This window comes from Sphaeramia orbicularis, chromosome 21 (assembly GCF_902148855.1).
Source record: "Sphaeramia orbicularis chromosome 21, fSphaOr1.1, whole genome shotgun sequence".
Lineage (NCBI taxonomy): Eukaryota > Metazoa > Chordata > Actinopteri > Kurtiformes > Apogonidae > Sphaeramia > Sphaeramia orbicularis.
Genome location: NC_043977.1, coordinates 11241455 through 11258398, shown reverse-complemented (window position 1 = coordinate 11258398; position 16944 = coordinate 11241455). Strand labels below are relative to the sequence as shown.

At 41.4% G+C, this 16944-nt stretch overlaps 1 protein-coding gene across 1 annotated transcript in view; it reads left to right on the top strand.

Moving 5' to 3' along the window:
- The window catches only part of LOC115411946 (titin-like), a 130674-nt gene that overhangs the window by 12310 nt on the left and 101420 nt on the right, over positions 1 to 16944 (top strand). Inside the window, 24 exon segments of the mRNA XM_030124250.1 lie at positions 476 to 535; positions 692 to 760; positions 989 to 1051; positions 1211 to 1288; positions 1915 to 2094; positions 2349 to 2420; positions 2581 to 2661; positions 2788 to 2877; positions 3083 to 3910; positions 7245 to 7313; positions 7482 to 7571; positions 7756 to 7836; positions 8023 to 8103; positions 8312 to 8386; positions 8532 to 8621; positions 8954 to 8989; positions 9156 to 11279; positions 11771 to 11821; positions 12698 to 13096; positions 13287 to 13565; positions 14858 to 15127; positions 15257 to 15396; positions 16362 to 16488; positions 16624 to 16890. Coding sequence (XP_029980110.1) covers positions 476 to 535; positions 692 to 760; positions 989 to 1051; positions 1211 to 1288; positions 1915 to 2094; positions 2349 to 2420; positions 2581 to 2661; positions 2788 to 2877; positions 3083 to 3910; positions 7245 to 7313; positions 7482 to 7571; positions 7756 to 7836; positions 8023 to 8103; positions 8312 to 8386; positions 8532 to 8621; positions 8954 to 8989; positions 9156 to 11279; positions 11771 to 11821; positions 12698 to 13096; positions 13287 to 13565; positions 14858 to 15127; positions 15257 to 15396; positions 16362 to 16488; positions 16624 to 16890 — 5700 coding nt within the window.

The following is a 16944-nucleotide window of genomic DNA, read 5'->3' as shown; positions in this document are numbered from 1 at the left end:
ACGTTGGGTTTTTAACCCTTTCTAACATAAATCCATTTAACACATTGAACCAATCAATCAATGAATCTTTATTTATACAGCCTCACATCATAACAAAAGTTATCTGATGTCACTTTACATTTAGAGCTGGTTTAGAAAGGTCTATAAAGCACAGAGACTCCAGGGAAGAATTCAAGTCAGAAATATGTGTTTGCTGGGGCATAAATAGAGGAGAAGAGGAGGACCAGAGAGGAGGACAGACAGGAGGAGGAGGAGGAGGAGAAGAGAGGAGGTCAGACAGGAGTAGGAGGGAGGAGGACAGACAGGAGGAGGAGGAGAGAGGAGAACAAACAGGAGGAGGAGGAGAGAGGAGGTCAGACAGGAGGAGGACAGTGTATCGTAATTGATTGATTGTTAATCTCATTGTTCAACTGTTTCACATCATCGTCAAAACATCCAGTGAATAAATGTCGAATGTGTCTGTTCAATGATCCAGTGTCTGAAAGACTGACAGTCCAAGAGGAGACGCTTTCAGTTCGGTTGCCATCGGTCACAGGTATCATCTGATTTATGAGAAACCACCTGAACAAACCCATCATCTGTCCATCTGTGTTCGTCTGTCTGTCTCCATCACCACCACCACTCTTTTAACTCATGTTAAACCTCGTATCGTGTGTGCTTTTAGACTTAACTTGACTTTTTTCTTCATCAGCGGCGAGAAAACCTGTGGAGGAGCGCGTTGAAAGGACTCAGGTGGAGAAAACAGAAGGATTCTCTCCAGGTATAAACGCTTTAACTTAGAGTCCAACCAAGTTCTGGGTTTGTGGCTGAACCAGAACCAGCTTTAGCCTCATGTTGAAAACGCTTCAGCAGCTTTAACCCCTTTAACCGTGTTTGGTCCAACTCTTATTAATGTCCATTAACCCTGTTGTTGGTGACGCTTCCTGCTCATAGTAAAAGTAGAGCTTGGCTGTCGTCAGTTTAATGTGACATTTCTTCATCTTTCAAGTTTCTGAAGTTTACGGGAGAGCAGAGGAGAAAGCTGAAGCTCCGCCCACTGCACCTGTCAGAGGTACACCTGCTCTCATCACCTGTTCTTTACATCTTCATTCTCTTTAAATGTTGCGTTTGTTCTTTTTCATGTGTCTGTTGGAAGTTTCTCTTCTTCTTCTTCTGTCTCTGTTTCTTATTCAAACTTCTTTGAACTGAAATCGATGATAATGTTTTAAAGTTGCTGAACGGATGAAGCCACAGCCGGAGGTTTCTGTCGTTTCTCCTGCTTGGCAAGAGGAGACTCCGCCCACAACAGGTAACATCAATAAAGGTGATCAGTGAGCAATTATTGTCTGTGTTTGATGGTAACAGTCTTACACTCACTCTTACATGAAACATAAATAAAATACAGGACCATAAAATGTATTAATGGAAGAAAAATAAACGGCTCCACTTTCAGTGTAGAGCTCAAGTTTATCCAATTTTTACATATTTCAATGTCTTGATTATTCGGAGAAAAACATTTTAAAAGGTGTGAATGGTTTGGGGTTTTTTTGGGGGGGGCGGGGGGATCATTTTCTATTAAATATTTTCATCTGAACCTATCAACATTAACACAGATAGTCAAGTTCAGACCTCAACAACTTGACACTGAATCTAGAATGTAAGAGTCACAAATTTTCACTTAGACATATGTTGTGCACACAGCTTCAACAACTGGACATTCTTGAGCTTAATGTTTCCTCTTTGTGTGTTTCTGATGTTGTCTTCAACTCTTTTCACAGTGTGAAGCAGCACTGAATTATCTTCTCTGTCTGTTACATGTGTATAAATGTTGTGTATGTTACACACATGTGTAAATGTGTCCTTGTCTTTCGTCCTCATCTCTTGCAGTTAGTTTTTCTTTTAATTTTCCGTCTCATTTCTCTGTTGACCTTAAAGAACCAACATTATTGACCAAACCAGAACCTGAGACAGTGAAACAGGTCATTCCTGAACCTTATCAACCCAAACCAATACCAGAACCAAAACCAGCTGCCCCTAAACTGACAGATGCGGATCGGAAACCAGCACCAAAACCCTCCATAGTTCAGCCAGAAGCTGAAGCTCCTAAAGCCAGAGGTAACGTAGTCCAGGCTTTTCTTCAGCCGTTGTGTGTCATGTCTCATGTGTTGCTTTGACCTTTGAACCTCTTGAACCTGTTTGTGTGAATCTCTTTGGTCTAACCTCTTATAAATGTCATGTGGGATGTGTCTGACTAAAAGGGTTTTGGGTTTGGGTTTTTTGTGTCAGATCTGTTAGTGACACTTATGTCTTAGTTCAGAAAAGCTTCATGTAAATAGCTAAAAACATGACAATTTTAATGTTTTCCAAAGCTGTAGTCAGACCAGAGGAGGTCGCACCTGCCAAGATTATGCCTCCAAAGCCTGAAGAAGTTTTACCACAAGGTACAGGAGGACTTGACTCTTGGAGTGTCGTAGAAACTAGTGTGTGTTGTGTGTTTTGTCATAGACTGTTGTGTTTGTGTACATTTCCTAAACACTCGATAGAGTGGACTGCAATGTTGAGGTTTTACTGCGTACTGAACATGTACAATGTTCTTTAAAGTACCAGAACGACCTAAACCAGAAGACGTTGTAGTTCAAGCACCTGCAGCCAAAGTTTCCCCTGAACGTCTTCAGGCTAAAGGTACTCAATAACCTTGTGTTTTTCACAATGTCTTGTCTGTGTGCACTCGCTCAGAGTGTCATCTTTGATGCCATGGTAGCTGTGGTCATTACCTGTACTTAAATCCGTACATGATGTTCTTTTAAGTGCAAGACGTTCCTAGACCAGAGGAACCCAAAGTTCAGCCGTCTCTTCCCAAAGTTACTCCACCCAAGGCTGAAGCTGCCACAACTAAAGGTACTGCAGTGATGCTGAACACGCTTTTCACTTTTCTGTTCTGTGTTTGTGTTGTTTATGTCACGTTTGTTGCCCTCTCTATGTACCTAATTTGAATGTCTTTAAAAGTTTGAAGCACTCGTTAGAGTGTGATTGACACTTTTGGGTTTCTCTTTGTGATTTGGTTAATCATCTTATAAATGATTCTTCTTCTAAACTGTCCCAGAACCAAGAACATCTGAACCTGTTGTTAAGACCGAGACTGAGACGACAAGCTGTCTTCTCGAATCAGAACCAAGACAACCAAGGAAGGTTCCTGAAGAACCAAGAAAGGTAGTGGGAGAAGATGTTCCAGAACCAGTAAAGAAGGTTTTAGAGGAGCCAAAGAAGGTTCCAGAACCTGCAAAGAAGGTTTTAGAGGAGCCAAAGAAGGTTCCAGAACCAGCAAAGAAGGTTTTAGAGGAGCCAAAGAAGGTTGCAGAACCAGCAAAGAAGGTTTTAGAGGAGCCAAAGAAGATTCCAGAACCAGCAAAGAAGGTTTTAGAGGAGCCAAAGAAGGTTCTTGAAATACAGAAGAAGGTTTTAGAGGAGACAAAGAAGGTTCCTGAAATACAGCCAAAGATTCCAGAAGAACCAAAAAGGGTTATGGAAGAAAGACTTCCAGAAATATCAAAGAAGGCTTTGGAGGAACCAAAGAGGGTTCTAGAAACACCAAAGATTTTAGAAGAGCCAAGGAAGGTTCCAGAAATACAGAAGAAGGTTTTAGAAGAACCAAAGAAGGTTCTTGAAGTACAGAAGAAGGTTCCAGTTAAACCAAAACAGGCTGTAGAAGAAAGAGATGTAGGACCTCCAAAAAGGCTTTCAGACAAGCCAAAGAAGGCTCCACAGGCACAAAAACTGTTTATCGACACACCTCTAGAACAACCACAGGAGATAGTGGCAGTAGAGGCTCCACAGTTGGTGACAGTTGATGATGAACCGGCACTGGAGCCACGATTACCCTCTCCACCACAATCCAAACTAATCGCTCAGGCTACAAAGCCTCAGCACCAAGGTAGTTACATCTTCAAACATCTTGTAAACTAACCCTCACTCATCTTGGACTTAATTGACAGCTTTAACTCTTCTAAGGTTTGGTGTTGATGTTTGTGCTTGTTGTACGTTTGCTGCTACGTTCCCAGAGTAATAAAAGAAAAGGAGACACAGGAGGTATTAACACAACCTAAACCAAACAGAGCTGTGCATATTAACCTGTTGACATTTTCCAAGCTACACACAGTATGAATGTGAAATCAAACATGTACACTTGGTCATTTGTAGCCTCATGTCTTCAGTCTCCACTGTGAATGGTTATGTGACATAGCAGATATTGTTGTTAATGTTTTTTTTAAGAGCTAAAGAAGTAGTGGTCCTAAAACTTGACATAAAGCATCAGAATCTGTTCTATTGTTTATGTCTCTTTGACTGTTTTTGTTTTGTGTTGTTTTTCTCTTGGCCACCGCTTCATGGTGCAAATCTTCACTCTTGGGTTGAATCTTAAAAATGACTTCAGATTCCATGAAGACTGAGCAGAAACAAACCAAAACAGTGGGTGATGACAGAAAAGAATCATTTGTCCAAAGAAAAGAAACGATCTGTCAGGAAGAAGAAGGTTTGGACAGAGAAGAATCCACTTTAAAAACAGAGATCAGAAAGGAGATCATTTCTACCAAAGACCCAGAGGGGGAGGTTTCGCTGGGGATCAGCAAAGTCCAGCAGGTTGAAGTATGTCCAGGTCAGCATGAAGATGCAGATGATAAGGATGCTGAAAGATTGGACTTTAAACCTGTTCATACAGAATATTTCCATGTAGAGGACAAAAAAGGCAAACCAGAGGGTGTTGAATCATCAGGACAGTTTGAAGAAGCAGAAGAAACAACAGTAACGAAAAAGCTAAGAATGCAAAAGAAAACTCCAGACAGGCTAAAACAGGTTGAAGAAAAAACAAGGAGAGAGAAAAAGGTTTTAATAGTTGACAAAGAGAAGGATTCACAGGAGCCAGAAATGACTCTAAAAACCCTGAAGAAGGTTTCAGAGGAACCAAAGAAGATTCAAGAAATACCAAAGGTTTCAGCGGGACAAAAGAAGATTTATGAAATACCAAAGGAGGTGTCGGAGGAACCAACAAAGATTCAAGAAATACCAAAGAAGGTATCAGTGGAACCAAAGAAGATTCATGAAATACCAAATGTTTCAGAAGAACCAAAGAAGATTCAAGAAATACCAAAGAAGGTTTCAGAGGAACAAAAGAAGATTCAAGAAATAGCAAAGAAGGTCTCAGAGGAAAAAATGAAGATTCAGGAAAAACCAAAGAAGGTATCAGAGGAACCCAAGAAGATTCATGAAATACCAAAGAAGGTTTCGGAGGAACCAACGAAGATTCAAGAAATACCAAAGAAGGTATCAGAGGAACCAAAGAAGATTCATGAAATACCAAAGGTTTCAGAAGAACCAAGGAAGATTCAAGAAATACCAAAGAAGGTTTCAGAGGAACCAAAGAAGATTCAAGAAATACCAAAGAAGGTTTCAAAGGAACCACAGAAGATTCAAGAAATAACAAAGGAGGTTTCAGAGGAACCAACCAAGATTCATGAAATAACAAAGAAGGTTTCAGAGGAACCAACGAAGATTCAAGAAATACCAAAGAAGGTATCAGAGGAACCAAAGAAGATTCATGAAATACCAAAGGTTTCAGAAGAACCAAGGAAGATTCAAGAAATACCAAAGAAGGTTTCAGAGGAACCAAAGAAGATTCAAGAAATACCAAAGGTTTCAGAGGAACCAATGAAGATTCAGGAAATGCCAAAGAAGGTATCAGAGGAACCCAAGAAGATCCATGACATACCAAAGAAGGTTTCAGAGGAGCCAAAGAAGACTCAAGAAATAGCAAAGGTGTCAGAGGAACAAACAAAGATTCAAGAAATACCAAAGAAGGCATCTGAAGAAACAAAGAAGATTCAAGAAATACCAAAGAAGGTTTCAAAGGAACCAATGAAGATTCAAGAAATACCAAAGAGGGCATCAGAAGAAACAAAAATGATTCAAGAGATACCAAAGAAGGTTTCAGAGGAACCAAAGAAGATTCAAGAAATACCAAAGAAGGTTTCAAAGGAACCACAGAAGATTCAAGAAATAACAAAGGAGGTTTCAGAGGAACCAACCAAGATTCATGAAATATCAAAGAAGGCATCAGAAGAAACAAAGAAGTTTCGAGAAATACCACAAGAGGTTTCAGTGGATTCAAGTATACCTCTAGAAATTAAAGGGGTCTCAGAGGAACCAAAAGAGATCTTAAAAATACGAAAGATTTCAATTGAACCAAAAATTGTTCTAGAAAAGCAGATGAAGGTTTCAGAGGGTGTGGAGTCTCAAAGAGAAATCATAGTACCAAAGAAACCCACAGCAACTAAGGAACTGAAGCAAACTGATCACGTTGTTGACAGGTCCCAAGTTTGTCAAGAGGCTGAATCACTTTCACCTGAACAAGAGTCACCCAGAACCCTTCCCATAACAGCTCAGAAGGAAGAAGTAAAACCTTCTAAAAAGATGGATGTTCAAAGAGAAGACCTGACTTCATCAATGAAAACTTCAGAAACATCTCTTAATGAAACTCTACCTTTAGAAAAAACAATATTTCTGTATGAAGAAGTATCTCCTAAAAAAGAAATAGTCTCAGAATTTCCAACAAGTAGGGCAGAGTCACCTCCAGTTCTTGTTAAGGAGGACATTTCATCACTTAAGGCTGCTGTAACTCCCAAAAAACAACCACTCCCTGTAGTCATGGCATTCAAGAAACCTACCCTCATAGAAAAAGTTGTACATGAAGACACCCCACAGAAGAAACCTCCCCCATCTGAAGAAGGAACTCTTCCAACCAAGAAGCCCTCTGTCAAGTTGGATTCTTCTGAAGTGAGAGACCTTGCACCTAAACCACGAAAAGAACTTGACAAAAAAACCAAGGAATCAGAAGCTCTTCAGAAAGGTATATTCTTTCATCCCAGAGCCTCTCAGGCTTGACATAAGATCAACCCCTCTTCAACATCTCCAATTTACTGTACTGACTCATCCTCAGCTGTGATCCTGAATCATAAGTTTGTTGAATTTCCCACTAACTCTCACAGTGTTGCAGTAAGTTCTGTTCACATGCGTGAATATCAGTCTTTACCTCATTCATCATGTTCTAATGAGTTTTTCTTCATTGAACATCTTCTGCCATTGACTTGTTGTTGACATTCATTGTCTTTGTTTGTTCTTGTCTCGACTCATTTGTGCCGTTTTACTTGTTTAAATCTAGTCTTATTTGACCACATTTTTTTCTTGGTCATAATCTTACCATCTTGTTCCTAAAGTGGCTCCTCCAGAGAAGAAACCATCAGCTCCTGTATCAAGGCCTGTTCCACCTCCTGCTCCTCCTGCAGGTAGTCATCTTCAGAGTTCTTTGCCGGCATGTCACATGTCTTACATTTGTTTACATTATGTTTATGTTCTTGAGTCTCACTGTCCTCTTGTTTGTGATGTGAACTTGTCCTTCAACTTTTTGACCTCTGTTTTCTTGATCTTGACCATGGCATCTTGTATCCTTCAAGCGTCTCCTCCAGAGAAGATACCATCTGTACCAATACCAAAGCCTGCACCTCCTCCTTCTCTTCCTGTAGAGAAGGTTGTTCCTCCTGCAGGTACTTTCTTCATCTGTGTTTTTGGTTGTCGGTTGTCTAGAAGATGGTTTTCATTCTTGTCAAATGTTATATTCTTCATTGTCTTCATGTCCACAGTCTTTATTGGCCTTGTTGCAGTTCTGTCTATGTCTAATTTGACCTTGTTGCTTTCTTGGTCATGATCTTGGCATCTTGTATCTCAAAGTGTATCCTCTAGAGGAGAAGAAACCATCTGCATCAGCACCAAAGCCTGCACCTCCTGCAGAAAAGGTGGCTCCTCCTGCAGGTACTTTCTTCATTTGTGTTTCTAACCTGTGTGTTTGTTGGTTGTTTTTCCTCTCAGATGTTTTTTTTTTTACTTGTTTCACGTCTTCAACTAAACAGTCTTTAACGGCATTGTTTCAGTGCAGTGTCTGTCTTAGTTGACCGTGTTGTTTTCTTGGTCATGATCTTGGCATCTTGTATTTCAAAGTGTCTCCTCCAGAGGAGAAGAAACCATCTGTACCAACACCAAAGCCTTCTGCTCCTGAAGCCAAAGTCCAGCCTCCTGCAGGTAGTTTGTACTCTGTGTTTCACTGTCCAATGCTTGTCTCTGTTATTTGATAAGAATGGTCTGTCAGAGGTGAAAGCCTCTACGTTATCTGGTTCATTTGTATGTTTTTCTCTTCTCTTGACTCTCTTGACTGTCCTCTGTCATTTTTAATGTGTTGTCATTTTCCTATCTTCTGTTCTCTTGGTCATTTGGTATCTTTATACCAAAGTGTCTCCTCCAGAGGCAAAGAAACCATCTCCCCCAACACCCAAGCCTCCAGGAGAAAAAGCTGTGCCATCTGCAGGTAGTTTATGTTTGTCCTCAATGTTTTCAGTTCCTCTTTGTCCTTTCTCAAAAGGATTTGTTAGACTTGTTTAACTTTTTCTGTTTTGTTTAAGTATCTGTTGGTGCTTGCTGACTAGATCTTAATTCAGTTGAAATTCTTGTAGCTCAAGTTGCTCCAATGGAAAAGAAACTGTCTCCACCAGCCATTAAGGCTGAACCCTCTCCAGTGTCAGAGGAGTTCTATCCTCCTGAAGGTAACACCTCTTATGTCGCTTCATTCATGTCCCCTTATGTTTGTCCATTCTTTACGTTTCAGCTTCAATCTTTGATTAATCAGTGCATGTTCTGTTTATATCTTTAATGTCTTATTGTGGTGATACTTAGATGTATCTTACTACTATTATTATTCTATGTCTTACATAGACACAATCTTACATGTGCTTTCCTAAACCTCTTTTGTGAAAGTCGAGTCCATAAATACATGTGCTTCATGTCTACTTGTGGGCTAAACCTTCTCTCTTTGACGTCTTTGTAACACTGAGTTGATTGTTTGTTGTGATAATCTCTTTTATTTTAATTCTTCCAGACATGGAGCCAGTTTCCGCACCTGGACCAACTAAAGGTATAATAATATTAGTTTCTGAATTCCCAGAAACTTGAAAATTCACACAAAACACAAGAATATTGTTTATTTGTATTTGAGTCTATGCTGTAAAATGCTTGATGAGATGTTGAATTTCCTGTGTGTCTGCTTGTGAAAACGTATGTATTTATTGCCTCAACCACAGTGCCGCCTCTTAAGCAAAAAGGTAAAATTCCAGTTCAAGAGGTGAAAACACCTGAGTCAGTTAAACTCAAGAGTAAGGTCAGCAGAATACCCAAAGAGAAAGAACCAGAACCAGAGGTCATTAAGCTGAAGAAGGTTCCAGTAAAACCACCAGAACCTGAGAAAGACATTATAACTCATAAAGCTGAAGTGTCAAAGCACCACGTTGAAGAATTTATGGTTCATGGGCTTCACGAGAGAGATGATCGAGAGATAATTACACTCGGACGCACTGATCGAGTCTTCACTGCAGAGGAGGAGACATGCAGTTTAAGAGAATTTGAAGAAGCTGAGCATGTTTCATTTGCACCAAAAACAGAAAAAGAAGGATGGACAAGAATGCCAAAACTGCAGAAAGAAGCAGAACCTGAGCCTCCAAGTGCAGATAAGAAAAAAATAAATAAACTTCCAAAAGCCGACGAGCAGAAAGAATCAGTTAAGCTGAAGCCATTTGAGAAATCTCCCAGATCAGAAGAAGAACCAGAAAAGGTCAAGCTGAAAAAGGTACCAACCAAACCGAAGGAGCCTGAGAAAGAAGTCGTGACACATAAAGTTGAAATAACAAGACACTATGATACGGAACTGACGGTTCAGAAACTTCACGATAGAGATGATCGGGAGATCATCACTCTTGGAAGAACTGAACGAGTCTATGCAGCAGCTGAGGAGGCTTTTGAAATGGGCCGAGTGGAAGTACATGAAGAGCCAGAGATGGACGATGAAAAGGGTCGATGGATAAGAACTCCCAAAGCACCAAAAGACAAAGAGGCTGAGCCAGATTTAACAAAGAAGAAAATAAATAAATTACCAAAGAAGGAAGAAGAGCCAGAAACTGTAACTCTGAAACCATTTGAAAAACCTCCAAAACCTGAAGAACCTGAGCCTCCAAAAGCTGAGAAAGATCATGAGGCAAAGACAGGTACTGAGCGTGCTCTATTGAGGAGAGGTGAGACTCTAAGAAGAGAACTACCCACTGCTGCTCAAAAACACAAGAAAGATGAAGTCACTGCCTTGACAAGTCCAGAGGAAACTCCTGAAGTCACCAAAGACCAGAGGGAAATGCCCCACAAGAAAAAGATTGAACAAGTTCCCAAAGATGAGGAACCTACTTCCGCTGAGAAGGTGCAAGGAAAACTGAAAATCATCTCTACACCAGACAAAGACAAGGAAGAAGTGGTGTTGAAGCCTTTCACAAAAGTCAGCAAACCAAAGGAAACTCCAGAAAAAGCAGCTGTAGAAGAGAAAAAGAAGCTAATGGATACAAAGGCACACGGCCGAAGTCCAACAGAACTGAAGGAACAGGAGTTGGGGAAAGTTGGAAAGACTGTGACGCCTAAAAAAGATGCAAAACCTGAGACAACTCCAGAAAAAACAGCTGTGGAAGAGAAAAAGAAGGTAGTGGACACAAAGATGCCTGGCCAAAGTCCTAAAGATATGATGGAACAAGAGTTGAAGAAGACCATGACACCTAAAAAAGATGAGAAACCACAGGAGAAAGAGGAGCCACTGAAGAAAGCAAGTCCACCAGGGAAGGTAGAAGGAACCCCACCCAAAGAGACTGAAACAGGTCGACCAGTGACCCCACAGAAAGAAGTACTATTCTTAAAGAAAGGCACTGATGTAAAAAAGTCTCCTTCACCCAGAGTTGCAAAAGAAAAGGTAGAACCTGTGGAGCAGATCAAGAAGGTTGAGCTAAAAAAGACCCCATCACCTAAAGTTGACAAACTAAAGCCAAAGGAGCTGGATCAGATCCCTACTGAGAGGAAGCCAAACGTTGAAAAAGTAAAAACACCTAAAGATTCCATCGAAATTGTTGGTCTTAAAAAGGTCCCGAAGAAACCATCGCCAGAAGAGGTTTTGGAACCAGGTAAAGGGAGGATCCCGCTGGTGAAGGAGATCTCTCCTGGAGCAATTCAGATGCAAAAGGTCCCCACCCAGCTTGAGGAGGAGGTGTTTGAAGAGGAGGCTGAAGAAGTGGAAGGCGAGGAAGAGGAGGCCTGGGGCTGGGAGCTGGTTCCTTCAGATGACTGGGAAGGTGAAGTGGTGGATGGAGCTGTGGAAACACCTTTACCTGGAGCCAAAAGAGGTGAGGTCGAGGCCAATGAACTCCATGACTGATGACTGTGGAGGCCACTCATCCCATCCAAGACCATCCATCTAAGATGATTCATTTAATTCATCTAAGACCATTCATCTAATGAATCTAAGATCATCCAAGACCATTCATCTAAATCATCAAAGACCAACCATCTAATTTTCATAATCACCTGATCCATCCATTCATCATCTAGTACCATTTCACTGGTTGTAACGTTCTTATGTTTTCCATCATATTTGTCCTTCAGTGTGTCATCCAACCCATCATTCAGTGTTTGTCGTGTCATCCATCGACACCATCTTTGATTGTCTTCATTATTCATCTGCGTGTCCTTCCTTTTTATGTGTGTTCTGGTGTGATGTGGACAGAAACATGTTGGTTGCCAGCTGTGTTCACAAATTTTTGTTTTCTTGAATATTCATGAAGATAGAGCTCTTAAAGGAGACTCATCTCATGAACTGATCTTGTTTCTTGTCCAGATGGAAAACCATCAGAGGAGCCGCCCAAAGGCCGAGGCAGAGGATTTGGGGGTGAGAATAATTTTAGCCTAAAATCTGAAACAGATTGAGACCAAAGCAGGTTTGTCTTGTCCTGAAACACGATTCATGTCAGCTTTTGTTGCGTGTGATGTTTTTGTTAATGACCAAAAGCTGGAATTGAATGTCTGGATCAGATTTAACCGGGTTTAGAGACATGTCCTCTGTCTTTGTTTGTTGTGTGTGGTTTGTTGTCCTAGTCTGGCCTTGTTGGTTCCTCCTGTTAAAACTCTTAAACAATGACACTAGTGGTTTGTATACAAGCAGAACCTGACTCTGTGCTTCTCTACGACTTTAATCTTTAATGCAGTAGTTGTGCTGCTGAATATGGCTTTCACTCTTTACATTATATAATATTGGAAATATTTTAGACTAGAAATATTTCAGACTTTTAAGGGCTCTCTTGTGTTGGCATTTACAACTAATCAAGATATTCAGCTTTTGACATTGACCTAAAGGTTTAGCACTCAACCTTGATACCTTAACATCCATAACATCCAAAGTGTGTTTGCAGTGAGTCAAAAGCTGATTGGTGTCATACCGACTCATTCTTCATTTAGATACTTGCAGATCTTTGCAGATCTCTGTTTTTGAGATACGTCCTCTTTCTTCGCTCGTTGTGTGTGTTTTTTTTCTCCATGTTTGATCTTTCTGAAACCTCTAAGACCCTGTTAAAGCTCATGAAGAGTGATCATCATGTTGGCAGTGTTACTGTGTGTGAACCTCTAACACATAAAATCAACCTTTAACATTGGTGTAAATGTCCATTGAATGTTGGTGAACGGTAGGTATGGGGTCTGATAGATATCTTACAATGATCTGATTCTACTTTATGAAACTAACTCTTTGAGTTTGTGTATTTGTTTTCAGCGAGACAGACTCCATCTCCCGGTGACGGGGGGCGGGGCCGCGGCCTCAAGCCCGGAGGAAAAGGCCCTTCGCCACCAGAGGAGCCATTTGGAGGATTCAAACTCAAAGCTGTCCCTCTCAAGTTCATCAAGAAGCTTCAAGATATTGTGTTGACAGAGGCCGAGTCCATCGGTTCCTCCGCTGTTTTTGAGTGTGAGGTGTCACCGTCCACTGCCATCGCCTCATGGATGAAGGATGGCAGCAACCTGCGCGAAAGTCCTAAACATAAATTCACCTCTGATGGCAAAGATCGCAAACTGCACATTATTGACGTGCAGCTGTCGGATGCTGGTGAATACACATGTGTGGCCAAGAATGCTGGCAAGGAGATAAACTGCACCGCCAAGCTCATCGTGGAAGGTAAATACTGAGAAAGATCAATGTTAAACACTGATATGTTCAACACTGATCCCTGTGTTCAATGAAAAATAAGCTATTTTAGGTACAAAAACTGCCGACACTCAGGTATTGTACTGATGCTCAGAACATTTTCAGATGTTGTGGTGGCAGTTTAGAAAAGTCCAGTGATTTTTAACACTTCTGTTTGCAGAATTACCAGTGAAATGGGTGACTGAATTGGAACCAGAGACAACATGTATGAAAGGTCAGCCCATGTACCTGACCTGTGAACTGAACAAAGAGAGAGACGTGGTCTGGAAACGCAATGGCGCCGTCATCAAGAAAAAGGCTGGAAAAGTGGCCATTAATGTCATTGGTTTGCAGCATGCTGTGACCATCCAAAACGCCACAGATGAGGATGCCGGCGCCTACACCTGCGAGGTGGAGGGGCAGGAGGATGTGAAGACCACCACCAACGTCAAAGTGATCGGTGAGTTCAGACTCAAGGGTAGAGGCCTCTTTTTATATTCTACCACACTCTAGTATCATGGTATTATGTTTAGTATTATTGTATTGATTCTATTGATTTGTGTTTATTGGCTCCTTGCTTACTAGGGCCTGAGCTGTGTTTATTTTTAAGACCCGAGCGCTACCCATGCAATGGCCTGCGAATGCCTATCATATCTGCTGTTTTTCTTTTTATTATTATTTTTTTCAGTAGACATTCCTTAGCACTTTTGAGGGCCTGATCATGCATGAAAAGTCTGGGTTTTTAGGGGGACAAAATCATGAGTGGCAGCAAAAAATGTTATATTTTATAGGTTTCATAAACAAACCTTCAAAAATGGCTCAGTAGTGCCCCCTAAAGTCCACCACTACCAGCTACATTCACCGACTGGAACAAAATCTGCTACATATGTGTACCTCAGCGAGATCTACAAAAAAGTCATTGAAGTCAATGATGTCAGACTAACAGGAATTTGGGCATTTTGAATTTAGGAAGCATGAAATTGTGATAACTCAGCTCTTTGTCCAATATGCATCAAAATGTAGAATTAGTCCCACCCTGAACTTTGTGACATCATTGAACTGGACTTGTAATGCCTACCTACTGGTAACAGAAAAATACATTTGTGACCTAAACAACATGTGATTGGCATGAAACTGGTACACATTGTTCTACACATGATATCCGGTGATGTGGTGTGTACTATGTAACTGTTCAGTAGTGCCACAAAGTGGACAGTGGGAGTCAGACCTGACTTAGTACTGCTACATCCTCTGCCATGTTAGACCTCCAGACCCCATATTCCCATTTTTTCAAAATCCCTTGACCATGATCTGCCTTGAGTTGCATGGGCCCAGGAGGGCCCATCATAACTGCTTACAGTTACTAGTTTATGTTGTATTTCTTTATAGAACAGACATTTCTTGGAATAAATAAACATAAATAAAGAAGCTGATACTTTGAGCTCAACCAACAAGGATTATATTCTTTAAAGTAATTAAATCCTATTTTGACTTTTAAGTTATGTTACAAGTTTAGAACCAGGTTAAAATTCAGAAAGGTTAGAAAGAATCCACTCCTGAAACCATGGATTAAGTCCAAGTCAATTATGTTGAACCTAAACCTAGTGTAAAATGTGATTTTGTATTTTTGAAACATTGGCTTTTATGAGGAAGAACTTTAAGGTCAAAGGTGAAGGAACAGACTCAGTTTATATAGCCTAAAACCGTCAGGTTAATGTCAGGTTAATGACGTGGTTTTGTGTTTTACTTCAGAAATCATCAAGGACTGGCTGGTGAAGCCTCTGAGGGACCAGCATGTCAAACCCAAAGCCAAGGCCACCTTCAAATGTGAGCTGTTCAAAGACACCCCCAACTGGAAGTGGCTCAAAGGAGATGATGAACTGGCTCCGTCAGACAAGGTGCAAATCACCAAAGACGGAAAGGACATGACATTAGCTATCAACAACTGCCAGCCCGACGACGTGGCTGAGTACACAATTGAGGTGGAGGACCGCCGGTACTCAGCCAAGCTGACTCTGGGAGGTGAGTGTAAGGTCCAGTAGAACTGAGGCTGGAGGTTGAGGAGGTGAAGCACGAGGCTGTAGGATAAGGAGGTGAAGCCGAGGCTGGAGGATGCTCAGGTGTGTTCTGAACACTCTGGTGTCATTTCAGAGCGCGAGGCCGAGGTCCTGAAGCCTCTGAAGAGTCTGGAGGTGGTGGAGAAGGACGAGGCCAACTTTGACACTGAGATCTCTGAGGACGATGTAGCTGGTGAATGGAAGCTCCGGGGCCAGGTCCTGACCCGGTCCCCGGTGAGTCCAGCACCACACCAACAACACTAAAAACCAGTAACAGCCTCTCCAAATGGCTTCTGGTTTTAACAACAATTTACCATTTGATCATAGTTCTAGTGGAAGAGCTGAAACAGCCTTGTGGTCTTCAAGTTCTTACAGTTTTGGATAATTCTCAACAGCATTTTGTGATATTGGCAATAAAATAGTGAACCTTAATCCAAAACTGTGGACTGATTTTGGGATGTGTCTGTAGTTCATTTCCCAATGATTACTATAGATTCCATCCCATTTCTGTTCCCAGACACATTTCAGAGCTTTAACCTGTTCCTTCTCACCTATTTTTGCATTAATGTTCTCCTGTTTAGCAAGTTCCAAAACTCTAGTTTAGAACATTTACTCTTGTAGATGTGGATCAAATCCAACCTGAACTACATCCACCATATTTTAGCTTCATCGCTGTCCAGGTGGTTCTGTCACTGAGTCTGTTTAGTTGTTCATTAATACTGTAGAATAAACTCCGAGACTCCACTAACTGTGGAGAATTCATACTTTATAACTAGGTCTCTCTTGTCATATTACATATTAATACTGACTAAAGTTTTACTGTAGAAACTTGAATGTATTTAATATTTAGTGTGACTGGATCCAGTGGTAATGTAGGGGTTAAGAGTCAAAGATCATCTTATATTTAGAAGGTTTTCTACCCAATAGTGTAAGTTTTTCTTTTAGGTAAAGTTGATGAAGCCCACATTAAAAGAACTGATGAACATCCATGTTCTGTCCGTAGTGGTTTTAGTTCACCTGGACCTGTTTATTTCTCATCTAAGAGACTTCATCAGTTCTGGTGAAGGGCGGATCAATGGATGAACAGAGTGGGTCCAGTTGAACTTTGACCTTGACAAATGAGAACTGACACGTACAGCGATGTTGTGTTTTAAATAAGTGTGACTGTGATCCGAGCCTAGTGATTTCTTCTTTTCCAGACATGTGACATTAAAACCGACGGCAGGAAGCGTTTCCTGACCCTGAAAAATGTGCAGTTGGATCAAGCTGGTGAAGTGTCCTATCAGGCTCTGAACGCCATCACCAGCGCTATGCTCACCGTTAAAGGTAAAGTACACCTGACATATCTGTGGGTGTGTCCATGTGAGTGGGTGTGTCCGTGGGTGTGGGTGTGAACGCCAATGGACCAATGAGGTGTGGACGGTAAGGCTGAATAACCCCCGTTCTAATCGCACCTCCCAGAGATCCCAATGGGCTTTGTTGAGCAGCTGAAGGACGTTTCAGTGCCTGAAAAGAAACAGGCCAAGTTTGAATGCACCGTCACCAAGGACGTGTCAAAGGTCATGTGGTTCAGGGGGGTGGAGGTCATAACCCCCGGCCCCAAATATGAGATAATTGACGATGGAAAGAAACACATGCTGATCATGAACAGCTGTGAGTTTGATGATGAGGGTCAGTACACCATTGAGGTGCTGGGTCAAAGGTCAACGGCTCAGCTCACAGTGGAAGGTAAGTGATCCCAAGTGGGGCTGGGAACTGAAAGCTACCACCGAACTGCTGACA